At 33.5% G+C, this 26,054-nt stretch overlaps 1 protein-coding gene across 1 annotated transcript in view; it reads right to left on the bottom strand.

Annotated features, from left to right (window-relative positions):
* The window catches only part of SUCO (SUN domain containing ossification factor), a 67,045-nt gene that overhangs the window by 26,669 nt on the left and 14,322 nt on the right, over positions 1 to 26,054 (bottom strand). Inside the window, exons 6-16 of the mRNA XM_052653551.1 lie at positions 22,551 to 22,674; positions 21,747 to 21,871; positions 20,634 to 20,701; positions 13,950 to 14,057; positions 11,876 to 11,981; positions 9,289 to 9,309; positions 9,037 to 9,092; positions 8,225 to 8,316; positions 7,217 to 7,282; positions 1,323 to 1,391; positions 299 to 389 (exon numbers count right to left, since the gene is read on the bottom strand). Coding sequence (XP_052509511.1) covers positions 299 to 389; positions 1,323 to 1,391; positions 7,217 to 7,282; positions 8,225 to 8,316; positions 9,037 to 9,092; positions 9,289 to 9,309; positions 11,876 to 11,981; positions 13,950 to 14,057; positions 20,634 to 20,701; positions 21,747 to 21,871; positions 22,551 to 22,674 — 926 coding nt within the window. The remainder of the gene's footprint in view (positions 1 to 298; positions 390 to 1,322; positions 1,392 to 7,216; positions 7,283 to 8,224; positions 8,317 to 9,036; positions 9,093 to 9,288; positions 9,310 to 11,875; positions 11,982 to 13,949; positions 14,058 to 20,633; positions 20,702 to 21,746; positions 21,872 to 22,550; positions 22,675 to 26,054) is intronic.

Here is a 26,054-nt window from a genome sequence, read left to right as displayed (position 1 = left end):
ATAAAAACAGGCCTTTAAAATTTGTCCTTAAACTTATACCTGCAGAGTTAATTATTTGCAATAAGGAAAAGATTAAGTACTGTAAATAATAAAAGTAACACTATATCAAAATAACGCACATTTGGTCTATCTACGGTGAACTGCCAGTATACAAAAAGCAACTCAAAGATGTTGAAAGTGGCTGTGGAATGTCTGTCCCATGATTCAGAGTTTTTCATTTTCCACAAATCACAAGTACCTTTTTATGTACAAGTATATCTCCCTTTTAAGAGAGCTCTAATATCCCAATATAACTTACTCATGTGATGGAACAGGAGCTGAAACAGGAGCTGATTCAGGCATTTTGGGTGCAGCTGTGGCAGAAGCATTCTCAGATATAGTTTTATTTCCTATTTTAAGAAAGATGTCCATATTGAGTTTAATTTTAAAAAGCTATACCATGAAAATATTTCACTATAACAAATAAGGAACTTTAGATTCTCAAGGGAGAAGAAAAAAGGCAAACAGGTTTTCTACTGCAGACTCTGCTTTTTTTTTCATCAAGTTCTTTTAAAAAGAAATAATCACTGAAAGTCACAACTATACGTAGTGCATATTCTTTCTCAACTTCTCAGAAAATTAAAGCAAGTAACTATGAGTTTTGTGTAATCTTACATGATTAACAAGACACCAGAGTTACTAAAGAGAAGAAGAAGAAATAAATGGGACATTTTAAGTTTGCACTTAGAACTAATTTTTATTGAAGTATATTTGACATACAACATTATATTCATTTTCATGTGTATAATGTAGTGATTTGACATTTGTAATACACTGCAAAATGATCACCACAATAAGTCTAGTTGCCATCTGCCACCACATTGCATTCCCCAGGTTATATATTACAACCCTATGACAACTTATTTTATAAACAGAATGAGGTATTTTTGAAAACAAAAAAAGGGCAAGATTGTTTCCCCTTGTTCATAACATTCATATTTCTGTTACTTTCTAAATTGAATTGCTATTTGACAAATAAAAGCATACTTCACGTAACCATTAGAGCATCAAAACCTCAGGAAAGAACTAGGGATAAAATCATTTCTACAGCAGATTAACAGTGAAAAATCAAATTAATGATTTTTATATAGACAAGATCCTATTTATTAAAGAGAACTTGTGAAATTCAAATAAACAATGAATAATAGAAGATTGGCAAGTTCCTTTCAATGGTTTCTGTATTTCTAAATAAAAAAATCAAACTGCTTGGCTTATTAATTTAACTAACTAGGAAGACCCCTGGAGTATCATATATTTAAAAGACCCATAAAATGATTAGGTACCTTCTGTCAGGTCTTCAGTTTTTGCTCCCAGAATATTAGCGGCAATATTCACCATATTTAGAATGGCATCTAGAACAAAATTCAATCAGAAAAAAATACTAATACACCTAAATATTTTCATATAACTGATATCAGATAGTAAAAAACCATTTGTAATGGTCTTTTGCATTTTTTGGCCTAATTACCTTTTCGCTCACCTTACTATTAGTCCAATACAGGATACAAATTTCAGGCAAAAAGTATTATATATAAATCTGAACTTTTCTGTTCAGAGGAATTTTAAAATCTAATTATACTTTTTTTACAAAACCTCCCCAAACCTTTCAGCAAATACTACCTTCAGCATATCACAAGATTCAAGTATAATTCAGCATATAGCCTGCACTGAGGAAAAAAATGTGACAACCAAAACCCATAATTTACAGAAAAGCCTTGTGTTTTGTTTTTTTTTTAAAGAAAAGGTTCTACAGTTCAAACCAAAAACAAACAAAAAATCCTTTTCCTAAACATATGACTTTCATAGGTAAAAATAAATAAAATGGGAAGATTATTCTTCAAAGGACAGCAGAAAGACTGTTTTCAACTATGAATATAAAATATCTAAGTAATATGGTTAAATCCCAAACTGACACTGCATAGAATCATGCCTTTGATGACTTGTAACAATGTTTTATGGACAATAAATGACCAATTCTTTTGTGAACTGGGTGAATATGGGCAAGGGAAGATGAATTAAAAGTCAAAGCCATGAAGCTGACGTGCTGTAGGTAAACCAATCTGCATACTTTCTAATTCTTCCTCTCTCTCCAAAGTGGTTATCTCAGCGACGAGCAAAGTGCTGCAAACCTTAATATCTACATGAATGGCTGAAGATACATGAGGACCACGAAATATCGTAACTCCATAAAAAGCTGGCTTGGAACAGAAGACTTCTTTCTAGTAATTTAACCACGAAATATCGTAACTCCATAAAAAGCTGGCTTGGAACAGAAGACTTCTTTCTAGTAATTTAATGTAATTTCACAGGAAACTAAATTCCAACTCCAATCTAATCTCTGAAATTCTACTAGAAGGTAATTCACCAGGTTTTTCTACCATTAAAATACTAACATCTGGCAGGGGCTACATATTAAACCTCATCACTTTTTTCCATCTTGGTTTCCTTTCCTAAAACAGATCCGCGTTTGCATCACACTTTCATGAAAACCAGAGATGCGAGAAGTAGGAAAGGGTCTAAAGAAGGAAAAGATAGCATATCCAGAAGGTTGGGAACAAGCCAAGCACTGTCACCTGGTGCTGATACTGTAAACATATGCTTTATGACAGGTAAAATAGGAGATTTTAGACTTTTAAATGTGATAACTAGTAGTACATAATTATTCATTTTAAACTTTATATAACTATGATTCTATAATCTGAAAGACAACAAGAAGTGGTACTTTGTTTCCAATCATTACTTTAACACACAAAAGCTTTATATTTGCTTTTGAAATATCTAGGATTATAGGTCAACCCTGTCCTTTCACCTGGGAAATTGTTAAAACAGTGAAGCAGTCTTAGATCTTAGGCTAAAGGACACCTCAGCATAAAAACAGGAAATGGAAACTCCATTCCCTTATAAACAAAACTAAAGTAGCAATGGAAACTCTGTATTTCCTCATAAATCAAATTTTAATGTCAACCAGTACTGCAAGGAGATCAAACCAGTCAATCCTAAAGGAAATCAGTCCTGAAGATTCAGTGGAAGGACTGATGCTGAAGCTCCAATACTTTGGCCACTTGATGTGAAGACTGACTGATTAGAAAAGACAGTGATGCTGGGAAAGACTGAAGGCAGGAGGAGAAGGGGACGACAGAGGATGAGATGGCTGGATGGCTCTATGGACGTGAGTGTGAGCAAGCTCCTGGAGTTGGTACGGCCAGGGAAGCCTGGCATGCCGCAGTCCATGGGGTCGCAAAGGGTCAGGACATGACTGAGAGACTGAACTGCACTGAATATTGCAACAGTAGTATCTGATCCTCTACTTAGCCTGACAGCTGAAGTTCAATCAAAACTGACTGCTCACAAAACCCAAATTTTGAAATTAAGTTTATATTCTAAGTCCCTTGTGCTTGCTTCAAAGGGCAATCTTACTTCAGATTTCAAATTTTGCATTTAAATTTTGGGGTATTATTATTAAAAGCTTTAAAAATCTGTATCTGTTAATCTGTGTAGAGAAAGAAGTTTTAGAGCATTACTTTTTAATGTAAATTTTTATACTAGTACCTAAAATAAGGAAGATTTATACATACCACTGATCATTTAAAAATATTGTTTATTATTTCAGAGGGCCATTTAGTAATAAAAGCAAAATCTGGCAGATTCTTCTTTCTCAGCCCACCTAACCTATAAGAAATAATCCTGCTATGTTCACAGAATGCTGTCAAATACAGTTTTCTTCTTTTGAGAGAAAGCAGCTTTATGAATTTTCTTACCAGTCTCACTTTGCATCTAAACACATGACTTCTTGTCGTGATCATAATCTAATCACTGAAAAGCCTTCAGAAAGGCTAAAGGGTAAAAGCAACAATACTAGACACCTGCTCTCAATTTCTCATGGATTTGCCAACTCCTTTCTCTTGAATTGGGTAACTTATTCATCCCATCCCATTACTTTAGGAATGAAACTCTCTCCTAGGGACCAGATATCAACATGTTATATACACCTAGTCCCTCCCAACACACCAGTGGCTCTTTTTGATATAGAAAACCAAATGCCTATGCTACAACACAAGAAGACAAGCCAATAAAAAAACTACTTCCTCCTATGTGTACTGAGCTACTAACTCTGCAACATGCCTACCTTCCTTCTCTGTTCCTCCTTCCAGGATCTTAAAATAAATACATTCAAAAAAAGTATTCTGACTTAAAACAAAAACTACAGTTCATCTTAAACTTATACAGAAAGAGAAGCAGAAATCTGGCCCTTAGCAAATCTGATGACTCTAATAAAATACAGATCATATTTCGGAGTAAAGGCAGACTTGCAAGAATATCAAAGTAGAGAGTGGCCTGGAAGACCCACATGACCAAGCACAAGTAGAGTAGATTGATACGAAGAATTTCTGTTGATGTAAAATATTTATATGCTCTGGCGTGCTGCGATTCATGGGGTCGCAAAGAGTTGGACACGACTGAGCGACTGAACTGAACTGAACTGAATGTAAACAAAAGATTCAGGCAGAAGAGTCCCAGAACTGGCAAACATACAAAGCCATTCTATAGTAGTCTCTCCCTTTCTGGAAGCTCAGTAAATTATATAATATCAAAAATGCCTAAATAAGCAGCATGCATGCTCTTTGACAACCAAGTCCCATTAGAAGCAACATACTCTGGGGTAACATATATTTCCTGTGACTACCAATTACTCAATAGCAAAAGAAAAAAGAGCTTCTCTTTTAAATTAAAGGCACAGAATTCTGTTTTGGAGACATTATATAAATATTAAAGATAAATTAGGTGCAAAATTGGCCAACTTCAAGCTAATTTAGGAAGTGGTGATGATTACAGTCAAATTCAGACATTCCACTGCTAGAGACGAGCTGTTTGGCCTGATTCCACCTTGTTATTTTTTCCTAACATTATATTACATTGGAGGAAGTAACTAGGTCAAGCTCAAAACCAGTCTAGACTATTCAGAGAAAACTAGAAGGATATAGGTATCGAAGGCAGCAGTATTAGGTCATGCTTATTAACTTAATAACAGCAAAGTCTCATCACTCAGCTACTACTGCCTCTCTTGTTCTGAAACATCAAGAAATGGATATCTTTCTAAGCCTCTCATACTTAGGCTCAGCTGATATCCTCCCATCCACCTTGTCTCACTACACAAAATTTTTCAACACCTAGGAACACTGGAACATAAATGGACTGCTCTTCCAGAAAGCCATAAAAACAAAAATGAACTGTGTTACCAAGAAACATGTCTTCAAGGAAAAAGATCCAGAAAATAGGGTCTAAAAAAATTCTATGTCTGATTAATTAAAATAATACATCAGTCAGAGCAGTGATTACGAATAGGGAAATGTCCTCTACTGAAAACATTTTAATGCTGTCTTGGAGTTAATCCCATAGGAAGATAGAGAAGGAAAGCAAAATATCAACAAAATTTTCCCTTATCTAAAACTATAGTAAATTATTACTTCTGGAAGGTGCCCCTTCGTTCCCAGTAACCACCAAAAACTAGAGAACTTTTAGTCTGGAGCTATTTTCTGACCCCATAAAATAACAATGCCACCTCACAGCTAAATCAGCATTACTGAATTATGATGACTAGTACATAAAATAGTTTTTAAACTACAAATTTAAGGACACGAACAAACATATTAACATCCAATTAAATAAAACAGCATCTTGTCTCACTCCTAAAAAACTATTCCATAGCAGTGAATGAGGCACCTGTTTTTAATGCTATCATCAGCAGAAATTGCAAAGGATACACTTGAAAGTGATCAATAATATCTAAAAAGTCAGTTGACCAGCAACAGAGTAAAAATATATTAAGCTAATCTATAACAAAGTTAAATATTACATAAAAGCATTCCCTTTATGCAGTTATTTTTTAACATTCTTTTCCCTATTCCCTAAAATAGTCCACTGAAATCTATAGTCTTCTATGGAGAGGGAGAGGACAAGAAAGGAAGAAAGCGAAAAAGATAAAAGATGAAAAGAAAGACAAGTGACTCTTAATTCCATATAGTGCAGCCACCCAAATATCTACCTAGGTATAGGTACTACTGGTGAAAGTTAAGTTGCTCAGTCGTGTCCGACTCTTTGCGACCCCCATGGACTATAGACTACCAGGCTTCTCTGTCCATGGAATTTTCCAGGCAAGAATACTGGAGTGGGTTGCCATTTCCTTCTCCAGGAGATCTTCCCGACCCAGGGACTGAACCCAGGTCTCCCGCATTGTAGGCAGATGCTTTACCGTCTGAGCCACCAGGGAAGTCCTAAGGTACTACTGGTTGAGTACCTTAAAAAGCTACGAGGACAATATACACAGTGAGACTGGGATTCAAACAACTCCAGAGTAAAAGAAAAATGCACAAATCATCTTCTATGTTACTAAGATTTACTTTCATTACATTCAATTATTAACCTCCAAATAAAAAGTCCTTATTTGGGGGGACTAACCAAAACTAACAAATGTAAAATATACCTACCTGCATTCTAACAGTAAAAATAAAGTGTCAGTCAGTAAAGGTCTTTCCAGGAGTCTACTTGGCTAGCCTGTCTATAAGTTCAGATAATAGGTTGGCAAGACAAGAAGCTAAACAACTAGTATCTTAGTCATTTTTTTTTTTCAGTTTACAAAGAGTGTATTATTATTACTATTATTGTTACTGCTTGGGAATCATCATTATCATGAATAAGAACAGCCTTTATTCTTTATAATTAATCAGGAAACTAACCATACCCATACATTAACAAATCCTCATTTGGTAGGATTTCACTGATGGGTACCACTTGTAAAATAAACTCCTTTCCTACCAAGTATGATTACCTAGATGCTCTTATTTATATGGTCTAGGACCTCTTTAGTAATTCTTTCCCCATGTAAATTCATATCCCATTCTTCACTCTAAGGAACTTGCCTAAAAATATAACTACTTCATTTTTGTGATAGAACTGACCTATGCTTGCATTTCACCTCTCTTCTTTGTTTACATATACTCTATTTTATTCCTATGAAAATACTTTTGAAAAGTATTCTTTGATTTCAACTCAAAGTTCAACACTAGGACAGAAGGAGCCCCCTAAACTTCAAAACAAAATGTTCACATATGCCAGGAAATAGAAGTTGAGATATACTTTAATAATAGTGACTAGAAACTCCGCCCCACCAAATACTCACTTGTAGCAGAACCAAGAAGGTTTTTTGAGGATTTATCCTCCCCAGTATTATAATCCAGTGGGTAATCTGTTCAAAGAGAAAATGAAGGTTAATTATGCTGAGAACTATCTCAGATGGTATGTTTAAAAGCACAAATTATATCCTGTCAAGTCAGTTGACAAAACAATTTTACAGTTTTCAGTATACATCCAAAGCACATTCACAACAAAGGAAATTCATAGCCATTTATCAAACATATAAAAACCAAAGAATATATTTCTACTGCTTACAAAAATTTTAATCACATTTATAAGACTTTTACTCAAGCTTTCAGTGTAGTTTACCAACCCCTAGTAAATGACTTCACTTCACTTATGGCAAAACTAGGGAATGCAAAAATTAGATTTTTCAGACTACAGTTTAAGACATCTTAAAACAAGAACTTAATAAAATAGAAATGGAAGGTGTCATAAAACGTTCTCTGACCTCTGCAGGCTCATGGGAATTTCAAAAACTCATGCCTCAATATGCTTGCTTGCTTGCTCTTAGGCTAAAGGCAAATCAAAGAAATTCATGCACATTTCTACTATGTCAGTTGCCTTTGAGTAATAGGCTTTGAGGCCTGGCATAGGGATATAACCATAATTTATTAGCACTGAGTTTCAAGTCACAAATAACTGATCGACAAGCAGAAAAATATTTTAGAAATAGGTTTAGGAGAAAATTAGTTACTAGGGTTAAAAACAAGGAAAAAAACTAAAGACTAATCATCACGGCGATCTTTTTAAGTGACCTACAACATTTACCCATTTAAAAAAAAAATACATAAATACTTTTTAAAAATATTTATTTATTTATTTGGCTGCGCTGGGTCTTTGTTCCAGCACACAGGATCTTTTAGTTGTGGCATGTGGGATCTAGTTCCCTGACCAGAGATGGAACCTGGGGCCCCCTGCATTGAGAATGCGGAGTCTCAGCCACTGGACCACCTGGGAAGTCCCAAATAGTTACTTTTAAAAAATCACTCACCATAGTCCTCATCATATAGTTCTTGACGTTCTGACTGATACTGGGAATCAGCAATCTCTTCATATTCTTCCACCATGCTAGTGCCAAATACCCTGTTAACAACAATTTCATTGAAGTTTTTCACTAATGTCTTGTTAAGACTCATCTCTTCATAATAAATGACAAACTATAATAATTTTGGTTGTTTTGAGCGTCATTAACTTCTGAACTCAAAAATAATGACTTTCTCAATCCACTGTTTTCATTAGATGTTAATCTATTTACGGCATTTAAAAATATAATAATAGGCCAATGACTTACTGGCCTAAAATGTTTCCATTTATTATCATCATATCAAGCAAGCTAAATTGACCACATAAAATGAAGGTTCTTTTTTCCTAACAAAGGAAAAAAAAAATTTTTTTAGGAGGATTCACAAATTGTGGTTTATTCAGATTGTGAAACTTACACAGCAGTTTAAAGAAATCAGAAATATACTATTATGGTCATTATCAAATCATATTGATAGATATAAAATGAAACTGCAAAATATATATAGTTTAGCATAAAAAATTTTAAATACTTTTTTCAAGGATATAATTATGAATATAAATTCTCAAAAAAAATTAGAAATGATACATGCCAAATTCCTATCTAAATTTTTACACTTTTCTAAACCGTATGCAAAAGGAAGAAAGGTTTAGCAGTATATTTTTTTATGGTGTTATCTCATGTAATAACAAATTTTATTTTTCACTTTAAATATACTGGGATTTTTATGTTGCCTTTTTTTCCTTTTAAACCACTCAGTAAATTTTTTTGCTCTGTATTACCTTATAAGGCTTAATGGACAAAAGTGCTCTGATCCAAAATGTGATACCAACTCCACCTAAAGAATAAATGCACACAAAATGACAAGCCAGCACAGTGTATGTGAAATTATCTAACAAAACATTGTTTTTTTCATTATAACATTTCTAAAAATAAAGTCCTAATTTTCCCCAAAACTAGTATTTGTAAAGTTTTGCTTTGCCATGCAATGTCATGCCCTATTATTCAATATTGCAAAAGAGAAGGTTGCTAACCTTTATGTACTTGATGAACATCTGAAGCAAGAGAAAGGAAAAGAAAAAGAAATCAGTTGCAAAGTCTGAATAACATGCCATAAGCAACATTCAATATTTGTAAATTATATTGTATAATTAAAGTATAGAAAGCAATATACTGTGATGGATAACATTGTAGTACTCATTTCTTTGCAGAAACCAAAGCAATGATTTGCATTTATTTTTACCATCACAACTAGAAAATATAGTGCAACTGTAATGAAATAAATTACCTTTAACCTAAATCCACTGTTGCTGCTTTATTTATTAGATCTGAAAGCATTCTAAAAGTAATTAAAGTATATCTAGAAATAACCTGTCATATATTACACTAAATATTATAAATTTTATCATGTATATACCTATATATTAATACATTGATACCTATATGTGGCTATACATATCTATGAACATACATATTGATAAAAAGATTAACATAATAAAAAATAATATTTATTCTTGCACAATACTGTATATGAACTATTTGGGGAAAACTTGGATTTCTGATATGCTGCTATTTTAAGTATAACTTATAGAATTAGAGGATATTTATCAATTCATTTTTAAAATATAAGCTATTAAAAAGCATTTTTTAAATATGGGTTTTAATTCTTTTGTGATGAGCAAAACTCAGGTAAACTTATATAACATTTATCAGTATAAAATAAGAATCAGAAGTAAATGTTTTTTGCTTTTAGGTTTAAATCTACCAGAAAGGGCTTTTAAGAAAACCAGGCATTAAAATGCTCTATAGTCTCCCATTATAAAGAGGACAAAGTAGGGAGGCTTTATATAGGATTTCTCTGTATCACCAATAAAATGTTCTGTTATTAACAAAGTAGACTCTATAAAGACTGATTCTTGGAACTATTTCATAACATGTGAGTTGTTTTAACTGCAAAATCAGGTACAATTGTATCATCTGCCAAAATATTTTTTTCGGCATCACAGTGTAGAAAAAGCTACATAAAAAGGTCATTAAACTGGTTTGGAATTCACTTTAAAAAGAAACTGAAAATGTATCATCATTTTTCTGAACACTGTTGACTCATTAACTGAAAATATCAACTGTACTTTAAAAACAGCATTTTTATAAATATATTTTTATATGGAGAGTAGGAATACTACAAGTTTACCCATTTACAGAAGCCAATTTAAAACATGCTTACAAAAGACACAGAAAGTAAAATCCCAAGAGATGAGTAGGCAAGTATAAGTTTTCACATTTAAAGAAGAAATAATTAGGAAGAAAATGAGAGCTGCTGTCATTCCAAAAGGTCTTACTAACAACACAGTTGTACTTTAAGGTATGGCTATAGTATCATAAAGAAAAAAAAAGGAGGAAATAAAAAGGAGTAAGAAATTCCCATATTTTGTCTAAATTCAAGAGTGATAATAATTCTATTGTGGTAGATAATTCCACCTCAAGACTGGTGAGGGAGGCAGTAGGAATTTATTTATGGCTTTTATTAGAGTGTAGTTGAGTTACAATGTTGCATTAGTTTCTGCTGTACAGCAAAATTTATCAGATACACACACACACACACACACACACACACACACACACACACACACACACACACACTCTCTCTCTCTCTCTCTCTCTCTCTCTCTCTCTCTCTCTCTCTCTCTCTCTCTTTTGGATTCTTCACCCATATAGGTCATTACAGAGTACTGAGAAGAGTTTCCCGTGCTATATAGTAAGTTCTTACTGGTTACCTACTTTACGTATAGTAGTGTGCATTTGTCAGTACCAGTCTCCCAGTTTCTCTCTCCTCCTACCCTCTACCTTACCCTCTGGTGACCATAAGTTTGTTTTCTACATCTGTAGTTCTATTTCTGCTTGTAAGCAGTTCATTTGTGCCATTTTTTAGATTCTACATATAAGCAATATGACATGATATTTATCTTTCTCTGTCTTATTTCACTCAGTACAATTTCTAGGTCCATCCATGTTGCTGCAAATGGCATTATTTTGTTCTCTTTTATGGCTGAATAATATTCCCTCATATATATGTACCATAGCTTTTTTATCCATTCTTCTGTCCAAGGACATTTAGGTTGCAGCAGGAATTTAAATGGTTAAGACTTTATTTGAAATTGTTACTTAAACATATAATATTTCACCTGAATATACAAAAGACAAAAAGCTATAATGAAAAATAACTGGGCATTAAAATTGAAATCTCAGAATCAGATTCTAATAAGAAACCAGACTTGCTTTAAAGACAGCAGTGAGTAACTGATTCAGGTTTTAAAATATAAAGAAATATAATATTATAAAGATGACATTTTATATCAAGACTTCAAAAATATTAAGTTATAATTTGGAATTTCATCAAAGCCACAGATATCAAAAAACTAGCTTAGGTTTCCAGTTACATAAAAGGGAATGTATTAGTATTTGTCCCATAAAATAATATTTTCAAGAAAGAATTGTTTTATTAAAAGGAATACAGCAATACATCTCCTCTTAATTTTTCTTACTTCTAAACAGGCGAGGTACCAAGTATGAATAACAGGTATGTCTAATTATAGAATATAGCTCTGTAAAGATAAACATTACCTTCACATATTTTGCATACATCTGTTCATCTAAAGGGAAACTCTGGACATTCCTCTCATCTCTACCATGGAAAGTACCCAGCTTAATCCATTTATTCGTGGGGTATCTAGACAATAAAAAAAAATTAACATTCCTTTTTAGAAAATCATAAATCACACATTGAGAGGTCCTATCATGTTCAAATGAGATCTTGTACTTTTTTTTTTCCCCTCTCCAGGTAACACATTCACTTAACATAGTTTAAATATGAGTTAAGCATCAAGTTCAATAAATACATTTTCTTTTCCAACTAAACTCTGACAGGTTTCTCCTTATGAAGAAAGACTATCTTGAAAAATCACACTATCAAATAGAAGATAAGAAGAAGACAAAAAGGACAAGGATTGCCTCTTGGAGTTTTAGAGGGCTTCCAAGTAAACTAGAGGCTTTAAAACAGAAAGTAGCCAAGAGAGTGTTTTGGAAGGATGAGGTACTACTCTTTATGTACCAGTAAGTGTGTGATCAGACTGGTGCTTTTGAACTGTGGTGCTGGAGAAGACTCTTGAGAGTCCCTTGGACTGCAAGGAGATCCAACCAGTCCATCCTAAAGATCAGTCCTGGGTGTTCATTGGGAGGAGTGATGTTGAAGCTGAAACTCTAATACTCTGGCCACCTGAGGTGAAGAGCTGATTCATCTGGAAAGAACCTGATGCTGGCCAAGATTGAGGGCAGGAGGAGAAGGGGAAGACAGAGGATGAGATGGTTGGATGGCATCACTGACTCAATGGACATGGGTTTGGGTGGACTCCGGGAGTTGGAGATGGACAGCGAAGCCTGCATGCTGCGGTTCATGGGGTCGCAAAGAGTTGGACACGACTAAGCGACTGAAACTGAAGTGTGTGATGATAAAAAGCATAAGTACTAGTTGAAAGGGAAACAGAAAAAATCCTTTAATATCATATTTGAATTTCACAGCACTTACATAGCTTTTCCGATTTTAAAGGAAATCTAATGTAAAAGTCCCAAACTACTGTTTTTCTTTACTACAGCATTTAGAGAATCCCTCAAAGTAATGAGTATTCTCTTATCACATTAAAAAAACACACTTTACTTGTCATAGCTGAACACATTCATTTGACAGGTAAGAAAATTACAGCTTAGGGAAAAAGGAAATGACCTGAGCAAAGTTAGCTAAAGAAAAATGAGTAAGAGATCTTGAGAAACCATTTTGAAAACTGTATATAGGCAATGCTACATGTAGGGTAGGGGAAGAAACACCACAGAAAATTCTTAATAGTCAGTAATAAAAGAAGGATTAAATAACAGCATCCTTACATGGTACATTGCGGGCACTCAAAAAGCATTTACGGAATGAACTAATACCTCCATCTGGAGGAAAATATCAAGTATTTATTAAAAATGATGTGTTTAAAACAAAAAAAAGAGGATATTCTCAAGATGTAAGCATCGAAACTGATTTTTGATAGAACTATAAACATATAAATGTGTACAAAAGACTGGAAGGGAACATATTAAAATGTTAACATAGGTATCTTTGGTTGATAGAACTGGGATTCTCTACCAAATTCCTTAGAATGTATGTTTCTCTTATAATCACACATATATACCAAAGTTTTTAAAATATACTTTAACAAAAACATATGCTATAAAATGATGTAAAATGAAATACTCATACTTTTTTTTTTCTTTTTCTCATATATGTTCTTAATAACTTTGTAAAGAAATGTTTGGAAGCAATACAGCGTAATAATGCAAAGTAAGGACTTCAAAATCATAGAGATCTATGTTTGATTCTTGGTTGTCCAACTCACAAATCACGTGACCTAGATAGGCTATTTAATCTCTGTTTCGTCTCATAAGGGACTAATATCAGAGGGTTGTTATAAGCACTATGTAAGTTAATGAATGTAAAATAACAAACGACTACCCTACAACAGTATTATTACTGTTCTTACAAATGGGTACAAGTTGATTAAAACAAAAAAAAAATTAAAGTTTTAAATCATGACCCATTTTAAAATTTTTATTCTGAAAATCCAATATTAACTCCGTAGAAACCAGCTTTAGAATTTACCTGTCACTGATAGAAACCAGAAAGTCTTTAGGAGTAGAAGAAAATAATTCATAATTTGCAATATCAAACTGTTTTACTTGAATTGGTTCACAGAGTTCAATAACAAACCTTTAAAAAGAGCACAAGACAATTATTTAGATAAACCAACTAGAATAACAATTCATATTAAACATGACATTAACAACTTACATAAACTAGACCTCTATTAAGTTATTCATTAAAAAATGTAAGGAAGGAAGAGGATTTGAGAAAGAACACCCCTAAGTATTCCCCAAGCATAGCATTAGTAGGAAAAAAATACTGATTTTGTCCTATAGTATTTTTTTAATAAAGATTCTTTTCTAATAACAAAGTTCATTCTTGGAGGAATGATTTGACAAAGAACAACTAGTAAGAGTGTAACCTGACTAGTCTAGAGGGCAGTTTGGCCATATTATCTCAAAAGGTACCACAGCTGTTGATTCAGCAATATACTCTTAGAAATTTAATCTACGGACACACAGCTCCAAATCATCACCCTTGTATACGCATCTTAATAAATATATCAAAGCACAGTTTATAAAAGTGAGGGCTGGGGGGAGGGAAGTCAATCTAAATGTTTAATATAGAGGATTGATTGACAAATTATGGCCCCATTCAGACAATGAAATACCAAACAGCTATTAAAAATGGTACTAGAAACTATAACAAACTATGGCCCCATTCAGAATGAAATACCAAAGAGCTATTAAAAATGATACTAGAAACTATATATTGCATTTATATAAAAATATAGAAAATACAGACCAATGTATAGTGACAGAAAGTACAGATCTGTAATTGCTATGGGGGTAAGGGGTGGGAGGGAAAAATTATAAAGGAGCATGAAGAAAATTTGGGGGGAGACAGATTATTATCTTCACTGGTGATGGCTTCATAGATGAATAAATATCAAAACATCAAATTATACACTTTAATATTTTACAATTTATTTTACATGTAGTTTTTTATATATCAGTCACGCTTCAATAAAACTGTTTTTAAAAATAACAACACACTAGTGAATAAAACAAAAAAGCAGCAGACTCGCAAGTATAGAGAACAAACTAGCGGTTACCAGTGGGGAGGTGGAACAGGGGATGGCGAACAGGGGTAGGGAAAGAAAAGTAAGTATTATTATGGAACTATATGAAATCACGTGTGTGAAATTTTTGAAAAAAAAGATATTTGAGATATGTATCATGGACCTGGAAAAGATGCCACAAAATATTGCTATTTAGGAAAACATTAACAGTATGTTTCTACATGTATAACATAAAACTACATCCAGCATGGCATTTGAGGAAAGAAATTCTCTTGATATCTAGGACTCTAATCAATACTTTAATAAACTAATTATTATATCAAATGAGATTATATACACTAACAAGTAAATGTTAAATTAAAAGCATTACAATTAACATATTGTGTTTGGGGAGCAACAGAACTGAATTCCAGAAGATGGTAAGAACAGCCATGATTCAGAGAACAGCTCCTGATAAAAAGTAAACTAACAGTTGCTGAATGCTTAGTCTGTGTCAGATACCATTTTAGATGATGTATGTCCATGCTCTGATTTAATTCTTACAACCAAAATGCATAGGAGATTATCTCTATTTTACAGAATCATTCAATTGGTTACTTCACATTTTTCCTTTCTGCCTTTTTAAAACAGAACTTGCTCCCCTCTCCAAAGATGTAGCCAAGCATACAGTCACTAATCAAAGACTGTTTTTCCCAGTCTTGGCAATGTTACTTAATTATAGTGATGGGATGTGGGCAGAAGTCTCCAGTGCAACTTTCAGGTTAAGCCTTCAAAAGGAAGCTGCTACCTCTACTTCTACTTTCTCCCACCTGATAGGTCACAATGAGGATGTGATAGGAAGAAATCATCACAGCAATGCAGGCAGGGACAACATCTCGGGAGTGGTAGAGAAACATGACAGAAGGTAAATGTGTCCTTTAATTGTTTTCTATTATACCCCTGCCCCACATATCAACTTGAGGTTTTTGTGTCAGAGAAAATTAACTATCTTTTTCAAACCACAGTTCATTCATCTCTGTTAAAAAGGCAGGATCAAAAGCCTTAACTAAAGAGTTATTTAGCCAGTGAGTAACAAAGTTAAAAGATACATCTATCTGGCTCCAAAGCCTAAACACTGTACTATACTATCCCAGGGAGAGGAAACTAAAGAAAATCAGACTCAGATTTTGCTTTTTATTTACAAATCTAAAAGAGCACTAAGAAGAAAAAGCAAATTCTTCTCTACCTCTTTTGCATACAAAGTTCTCAATTTCTAAGAAGATATGAGCTATATTATTGATACTATTAAAATAAATTTTTAGACAAATGTATTACCAGGTGTACAATCAATCCACCAAGAAGATTTAACATTTCTAAAACTTATATTAAAGTAGTAAACACTCATAATAAAAATTAGTAGTACATATGCAATTGTGCCTCATAAAGGTTGATTTTAAAATGCTTTTTTATCTAAGCCTCATCTTTTATATTTTCTTAGAGGTAGATAACACCACATGTAAATTAGTAAAAACTACGTATAAAAGCTGACACATCTAATTTCAACATACTTCTCTTAATTAATAGTAGGTCAGAAATTTTAAAACATCAGTAAAGTAGCAGACCTAAATGTAAGAGTACATTGATAAAATACCACATGTCAAAATTTAGATGATATGAACATATTACACAAGGTAATCTGCAAATGCAATGCAATTCCTATCAAAATACCATGACATTTTTACAAAACTAGAATGCATAACTCTATTTATGTGGAAACACAAAATACCCCAAATAGCCAAAATAATCCTGAGAAAGAACAAAGCTGACCTTAGACTTATCTACAAAGGTACAAAGAAAAGATTTTTTAACTGTAAGAGAATACCATAAACAACTTCATTACAAAAACCTTCAAAATGGATTAAAAATAAATTCCTAGAAAAATGTAATTAACCAAACTAATTTACTAAAACTAAGTTGAGAAGAAACAGAAAACCTATACAGTCTCATGTATGGGCTTCCCAGGTGGCGCTAGTGGTAAAGAACCCACCTACCAATGAAGGAGACTTAAGAGACAAGGGTTTGATCCCTGGGTCAGGGAGACCCCCTGGAGGAGGGCATGACAAACCACTCCAGCATTCTTGTCTGGAGAATCCCATGTACAGAGAAGCCTGGTGGGCTATACAGTCCATGGGGTTGCAAAAAGTCGGAGATGACTAAAGCAACTTAGCACGCATACAGTCTCATTACTTCTTTTAAATATGTTTTTTTCTTCTAATAATTAAACCTTGTCATCTATCACACAAGTATAAAACACGGCATGCACAAGCTTATTTATAATAACTGTCTGTTATGGCAAAAGATTACTATAAACAGCCCAAATACTATCAACATAAGACTAGTTAAATCTTGCTACAATCATATAATGGAATTTCATGAAGTTATCAAAAAAAAAAGAAAAAGTTTTATGTATGAATGAAATAGAAACATGACCAGAAAATTTTAAGTTAAAACTTAATTCAAGGTGATAAATATTATGTATAATATGCTGCTGTGAAAACTGAGAGGTAAATAAAATCTATTTCTGCATAAAGAAAATTAAAAGGTATCTAAAAATTTAACACTGAATAGGAAGATAGATGACAGATTGGAAGTGTATTGCTCATTGTAGCTCCTCTACCTCTTTTAAACACCTTTTTGAGTTTGAGCCACATGAATATCCTATTTTTGAAATCACATATTTAATTTAAAATTAACATCTTCCCTGAGGCATGGAAGGCTTTACAGTTGAGATTCAAACTTAGAATATCGTGAGAAAAAAGAAGCTTGAGATATCATGCTCCCTAACTGCAGATTATACAACAACCCTACAGTAATCACAACAGCATGGCAGATACAGAAACAGACACAGATCAGCGGCTCAGGACAGAGAGCCCAGAAATGACCCCATGAACTTAGGGTCGATCCACCCATGACAAAGAAGACAAGAAGAAAACAAAACAAACTCGTGGCTAACAGGAGGCAGAGGGAAAGGGAAGGACAAGATAGGGATACAGAATTAAGAGACACAAAATACTATACACAGACTAAATAAGCAACAATGATATATTGTACCGCATGGGAAAACATACTCATTATTTTGTAATTACTTTAAATGGAATATAATCAAGAAAAATACTGAAGCACTATTTTGTACACCTGAAACTAATACAATTTTGGAAATCAGCTCTGTGCGTTCAGTCGCTTCAGTCTTGTCTGACTCTTTGTGACGCTATGGGCTGTAGCCTGTCAGGCTCCTCTGTCCATGGGATTCTCTGGCCAAGAATACTGGAGTGGGTTGCCATGCCCTTCTCCAGGGGATCTTCCCAACCCAGGGATTGCACCCGCATCTCTACATCTCCTGCACTCACAGATGGGTTTTTTTTACCACTAGCATCACCTACACTTCAGTAAAAAAAAAAAAAAAAACACAAAACACATATCTTGTAAGTATTAGGCTAGATGCACTGCCTTCAAAATAAGGAATAAGATGAAACTGCTTACTATCACTACGTACAATTTTCTCAATGATCTAGCCAGCATGTGATGACAAAAAGAAAGTAAAATATAATAAAAAGGATTAGAAAATTTTAAAAAGGAGAAAAATATGTAGGGAAGCTATAATTTTCTATTCAGAAATCCTCAAAGATTCTACATATAAACTATTAAAATAAGAGACTATAAAAAAAGCTGGCTCTAAGACTCATATATTAAAAAAAACTGGATATCTAAACACAACATCGTTTTTTAAATTAATTTTTACTGTAGTATAGTTGCTTTACAATGTTGTGTTAGTTTCCTGCTGATACCAACAAATGAATTCAACAAAAGATACACAATACTTTCATGAAAAGTTAAAAAAAATAATTAAAAGATATTAAAAACAATTTAAAAATATGCCCTATATAGGATAAGTAAACTCAATATCTAAAAGTCAGCAAAAGATGCAATGCAATCACAAAAAAAATCCAATGGGACACTTGGGGAACTCAATAGAATAAGTCTAAGATTTAACAGAAAAAAGAAAGAAAGCAGCGGCAGAACAGCCCAGTCAGTCCTGAAGAAAATGGTACAAAAACCTGCCCTACCAGTTATTAAGATTTATAAAGCTAAAGAGTGTGGTGTTTCTGCAGGTAATGATAAACTGACCAAAGGAACAGGACAAAGAGTATAGAAACAAATTCCCATAGAGAAGAGAATTTTATGATAAATGTATTATTGTAAATCAGAGGGAAAAGTGTGAATAAACAATTATCTAAAAGAGGAAAATGGGCTTCCCAGGAGGCTCAGTGGTAAAGGATCCACCTGCCAAGCAGGAGATGCAGGTTCAATCTCTGGGTTGGGAAGATCCCCTGGAGAAGGAACTGGCAACCCACTCCAGTATTCTTGCCTGGGAAATCCCACGGACAGAGGAGCCTGGCAGGCTACAGTCCATGGGGTTGCAAAGAGCTGGACACAACTTAGTGACTACACTACATCATTAATCAGTCAGTAAAATGGTGGTGATTTACCTCAATTCTTTTTTAAAACAGCTGCTTTTGATCAATGAAATCAAGTAATCTAATAAAACTGTTGGCATATTAAACATTATTTTCCCCATATATCCCCCATAAGTTTCTTTGTCTATATTATTAGTTAATGGAAGAATTAGATTGAAGCAATGAAGCCAAAATCCAGGGAGATTTATCAGATGCCTCTGTCTTCTTCACATCTGATTTCTAAGCAAAAGCTGTCAATTTTAACTGCTATAACCGTTTTTCAGATTTTCCTCTCTCTTCTTTACCCAAACTGCCATGCCTTAATTAAAGCCCTTATTTTCCACATGAGCTATGACAGTAGGTTCCTAACTGGTTTCACTGCTTCTAACTGCATTATGCTGTAGGCCATCTTTTGAGGATAACCCTTTCCAAAATGCCAGTGAGGTCATGTCATTTCCTTACTTAAAACTACCTTACTTAAAACTACCCTCCATGGTCTTTAAGATAAACCTCAGAAACCTTAAAGCTGCGTTATACATAGCATGAATGGCCTGATTACTGCTAAACTGAGTCTCCTGGCTCATCTTTCATGATTACTCTAGTTTTACCTCTATTCTTGTCATCACTGAAACAGCTTCTTCGGTTTGCTCCTACTTACAGCTGCCCAGAAGACATTCGCTCCTATTAGTGCTGGCCCCTTCTTCTTACAATTCCTGAATACCTCTGTCTCCCTTATCTGTGACTTACTTATGAACTCAAGGAATTAATTCTTCAAGATTCAGCTCATAAATCACCTCTTCTAGCAAGCTTATTCTCTTCTGCAGTTATATATCATCTCTGTTTCTATAGTATCTTTTCAGGCATACTTTTCATACTATTTGATAATTGTTGAACTAGATCTGTCAATTTTGAGTGACATCCATAAAAGGAAAGACATTTTAGGTCCTTAGACCCCAGGACCTAAGGCAAGTATAGTACCAGCACCAATCATAAATGTTTATTAAGTGACATATAAACAAATCATAAATGCTTATTAAGTGACTATATGAACAAATCAATCTAACCCTAACATAAAAGGTTTATATATATATATATAAAGCATACTTTATCAAATTTTATATTACTTACCAAATTTTAGTGCTGCAAGGATTCAACATATAAAGATCCATATTTTCTATAAGAATAGCAGATGTGCTCTATTTTCAAAAAGGGGGAAGGGAATAAATTACTTAAAGAAAAATATTTATTTCAACTCTCAAGTTTTCTAGGTTTTCTGTATTTTTAGATCTTAAAATATACCTAAGAGACTGAAATACCTGGGAAGAAAGCATAACAGCGGCTAAAATTTACAAGTTTTGTCTATACTATGCTAAGCAAGGCTTGTAATAAAACAACTAAAATTAAACATCTGTTGCTATAGAAGCAAAATGATTTTTCCTATTAGCTATTTCCTTTTAAAACACAGGTTTTGAAAGTTTAAAAACCAAGTATATGCCCTTCAGTAGGTGAATGGATAAACTATGGTACATCCAGACAATGGAGTATTATTCAATACTAAAAAGAAAGGAGCTATCAAGTCATGGAAAGACACGGATGAAACTTAAATGCATATCACTAAGTGAAAGAAGTCAGTCTGAAAAAGCTACATACAGTATGATTTCAACAATATGATATTCTGGAAAAGATAAAACTAGGGAGACAGTGAAAAGATCAGTGGCTGTCAAAAGTTGGAGGAAAGAAGAAGTGAATAGGTAGAGCACAGAGGAGTTTTGGGACAGTAAAAATACTCTATATAATGACAGATACATGTCATTATACATTTATCCAAATGTGTAAGAATGTGTAAGAGTGAGCTCTAACATAAACTATGGATTTCAGGGGATAAAAATCTGTCAATATAAATTCATCAACTGTAACAAATGTACCACTCTGGTGGGAGATACTGGTAATGGAGTAGACTAACACATGTGGGGACAGTGGGTATATGGCAGATCTCTGGACCTTCCTCTCAATTTGGCTGGGAACTTATAATTACTCTTAAAAAAAAAAAAATGGTGCAATGCATCAACCAATACACTAAGAATTCATGTAAGAAATTATGTCTTTTAAAGCATAATCTTGCACTTATTAGTGGATTAGGAAAATAGCTCATGTTAAAATACAGTTTCCAGGAAACCACTGCTTATATTTAATAAAATCTCTAGCTTCCTATATGTATAGAAGAATTTTACACTTAAGTACCTTGGCTTCTGGGTTAGCTGCCAAAATTTTGGCACCACATTCTACTGAAGCATAATTATTTCGATTTTTCTGGACCTTTTTTGTGGCATGTAGACCTCCATTAGAAGATGGATGCATTGACTGACCTGCAGACAAACCTTATTATGAACATATATATATGATGATTATGATTGAAAATACCCACAGCAAACAATCTCAAGAACAACAGGCTGCCATCTAGAGTCCAGGTTTTAATACTAAAGAGAATATTTTTAAAACCCATATGAAATAGCTTTATATCCTTAGTAAACAAATTAACTACAAAAATCCACATTACTTGACTTATGCTTAGTGTAATTCACAAAACGAAGTTTACTATGAGAATCAAAACTTTGCATATACATTTTATTGTATTAAGGATAGAAGCTTACCAATCACTAACTCCAACAATAATTTTTAACTCTGAGACTTTTACAATGACAAAGAGAAAGTGTAATACTTTAGTCCAATTCTGTTTACAGTTTAAAGCTCTATGACTGAGAACTTTCCATGTTTCAACTTTCCTCCTATAAACTGATATGGAAAATCACTGCTTTTGCCCACTTTATCTTATTTTAGCCTTGTTTAATAATTTACAATAATGGATTTTAATTAAGATTAATAAGACAGACACAGATAAATTCCATGTGGGTAACCAAAAGCATATTTGTTAAGTTTCACCTTTAAAAAGTTTTCAGAAGTTTTACTTTATTTTAACAATTAAGAAGAGAAACTGCGTATTTAAACCAATCCCTTAAAAAAAATTACATTTTAGTACTTCCTTACTTTTTTCTTTTTCTACTTCCATAACTTTCTTCTTCCATTCATCAAATGTTGGTATATCCTCTGGGTCTTTGGAATTTGTAACAGGTGTAGGGTCAATTTCTCCTGGCTTTGTATAATCAGAACTCTGAAAGAAATGTCAAAAATAAATAGATTTCAGGTTTTAAAGAATACAGAGGAAATAGAATAAATTATAGTAGTAAATACAAATGTTTCTGTCAAATTAAACTAGAAGTCCAATTTTATAATGAATGATAGTATTCTGGAAAAAAACAAAAACATACAAAGGAAAGTTTTGGTTTAACTTAAAAGCTGAGTTTCTCTTTGAAGAATTAAAACCTTCTCTACCTGAGTATCACAGGATGAATCCCTTCATATGTTAGCAATATTAGCATGGGTTGTAAAAAACTCTATGTAATTTCATAAGCCAACAATTACCCAAACAGAAACTGTACAGAGACTATAACTGTCATGAATCCACCTTAAAATCTACCTTAAAATAATATATATATTAAAGCAAGCTAATTTTAGATGTAGTACTGAGCAACTAAGCATGCATACTGTTTCTCCTAAATCTTTAATAAAAAGTACCATTTATATAACTAATAAAGACCTACAGTATAGCACATGGAACACTGTAATAACCTATATGGAAGAAAATCTGACGAAAAAGTTGATATACATATATATACAACTGATTCACTTTTCTATACAACAGAAAGTAACACAACGTGCTCAGTCACTTCAGTAGTGTCCAACTCTTTTACACTATCAATCAGCTATTGTTGCTGTTGTTATTTAGTCACTAAGTGGTATCCAACCCTTTGCAACCACATGGACTGTACCTGCCAGGCCCCTCTGTCTATGGGATTTCTCAGGCAAGAGAACTGGACTGGGTTGCCAGTTCCTTCTCCAAGGTATCTTCCGGACCCAGGGACTGAACACGTAACTCCTGCTTAGGCAGGTGGGTTCTTTACCGCTGAGCCACCAAAGATTTTAATAAAAAATTTAAAAATAAAAGTATCATTTACATAAAATTTTAAGGTGGCTGTAAAAACTTAAATGTGAAAAGCAAAGCTTTAAAGAAAGTATTGAAAAGATATCTTCATGATTCAGGCTATACCAGGATTCAGCAAGATGAAGGAAATCATTTTTTAAAAGGCTGATACATCTGGCTAGATTAAAATTTGAAAATTAAATATATCAAAAGACCATAAACCACACAGTTCAATAAGCCACAGACAGAAATATATGAAACACATTCAGACAACAAAGGATTATTACTAACCATAAATACTGCCTACAAATCAATAATGGGGAAAAGTGGAAGAGGTACAGCCAACTGAGTAAAGAGAAAATACAAAATGCTCACTCTCAGTAAAATCAGGCAATGCAAATGAAAACTAAAGATAATAAATTATACCAATCTGATGGAGGTTAAAATGTGACAGCCTGTTGAGCCACGGACATCTATGAGACTGCCAAAGTGAGTGTGACATTTAGCAATATTAAAGACATGCATGCTCTATGACCCAATAATTTAATTCCTAAGTATAAATATCAATGAAAACATACATATGTGCCTAAGAAAATATGCATAAGGATTTATTACAGCACTATTCATAATGTCAAAAAAATTAGAAATAATCTAAATATCTACGAATTGAAGAACAGGTAAATTGTGGTAGAATCAAATATAACAGTGAAAACAAAGAATAAATAAAACTCAAAAACAATGTTGAGTAAAATGATATTTAAAATGACATCATTTTATGTTTCAAAATTTGCCAAGTAATAGTATATATTGTTTATAGCAATGAATATTTGAAAAACCTTAAAAATATGCTCTAAAATGTAAAAAAAAAAAAAATTTCAAGACAGTGGTTAAATCTGAAGCAGAGAGAAGAAATGTAACTGGAGAGGGCATACAATTCATTTTAGCCTTAATTGGAAGAATGTATGCAAGGATGTTCATTCCATTTTAACATTATTTCTGTCTCCCTAAAACAATACATAATGCATTAACAGGGCCTTGAAAATGAAAGTGAAATAGCTCAGTCGTGTCCGACCCTGTGCAACCCCATGGACTGTACAGCCTTCCAGGCTCCTCCATCCATGGAGTTTTCCAGGCAAGAGTATTGGAGTGGTTTGCCATTTCCTTCTCCCAAGAGATCTTCCCCACCCAGAGATCGAACCTCGGTCTCCCGCCTTACAGGCAGACAGACGCTTTACCGTCTGAGCCACCAGGAAAGCTAATAGTGCCTTGAGAAGTATACAAAATCTATTTAGACCGTAAATCTTGGAGAAGGAAATGGCAACCCACTCCAGTCTTCTTGCCTGGAGAATTCCATGGACAGAGGGGCCTGGTGGGCTCCAGTCCATGGGGGTCGCAGAGTCGGACATGACTGACAGACTATCACTCATTCACTCACTCCAGTAAATGGCACAAATCTCATATTAGGGTACATTTTTGAGTACTGATGCTAATTTGTATATCAGTATAACACACCAACACAAATTTCCATAATCTCGCTTTAGGAAGACAAACTAGCAAACTGGTTCCTCCACAACCTTCATGTTGGGAGTGTTCTGCAGAACACACAAGCTTATAAAAGTATGTAGCTATTTAAAAAATAATATACAGAAAATAAAACTAAAAAACCAACATTACACTAATTTAAAAATTAAATAAAAATTTAGTTTAAGTGAGAAAACAAACATTTATAAAAATTGATCTAGTTGAGATGCTTGAGAGTAAAGCCCAAATACTAAAAGAAATACAATAAAAAGTAAGAATATACACACACTCTTTGAGGGCCAGGCACAGCAATCACTCTCACCTCTTAGCAACAAATATAAAAACTAAATAACAGAATAAATTATTTTGCAAAGCATTATAACAAGCAAAGGAATGGAATTTTGAATTAATTACCTCCTAAATTATTTAATACTCCAGAAAAACTGTCAGAGAATGAATTTTATCACAAAGTGTCCAGTAGTTCTATACACTATCCAGTTCAGAATAGTTCTGCCCAATTAAGTCTGTGTGAGTGGAAGAGCTTATCCCTATTACCTCAAAGATCTGCAAGACACTGCTGTGAATGGTCAAGGCGAACAAGCAAATCTTGGACAAAACTAGCTGCCATGCTTGAATTCTACATTTGGTACTTAAATAGCTTAAAGAAGACATTTTTGTAATGTTTGTCTAATTTTATTTACGCCTGTGATATTTGACAACTGAACTGTAACACATACTTGACTTGGTTTCACTGGAAAATTGTTCCTACAAGATTTCAGACTATGAAATGTTGATTTCCCACATTTATAAGCAGCACTGTAGAAACAGTTAGCCCAATGACAGTCAGGTCTCCAGAATGAAGTTTAGTTAGTGATGAATGCAGATTCACAGAAAATATGTAAAAGAAAAAGTGGAGAACAGAACGGTTGAATGAGAAACAAACAAATACAGACGTGGCACTCAGTATTTTGAATTCCAATTTCACGTTT

Source organism: Budorcas taxicolor, chromosome 16 (genome assembly GCF_023091745.1).
Source record: "Budorcas taxicolor isolate Tak-1 chromosome 16, Takin1.1, whole genome shotgun sequence".
Taxonomy (NCBI): Eukaryota; Metazoa; Chordata; class Mammalia; order Artiodactyla; family Bovidae; genus Budorcas; species Budorcas taxicolor.
This window is presented reverse-complemented; position numbering and strand designations above follow the sequence as displayed.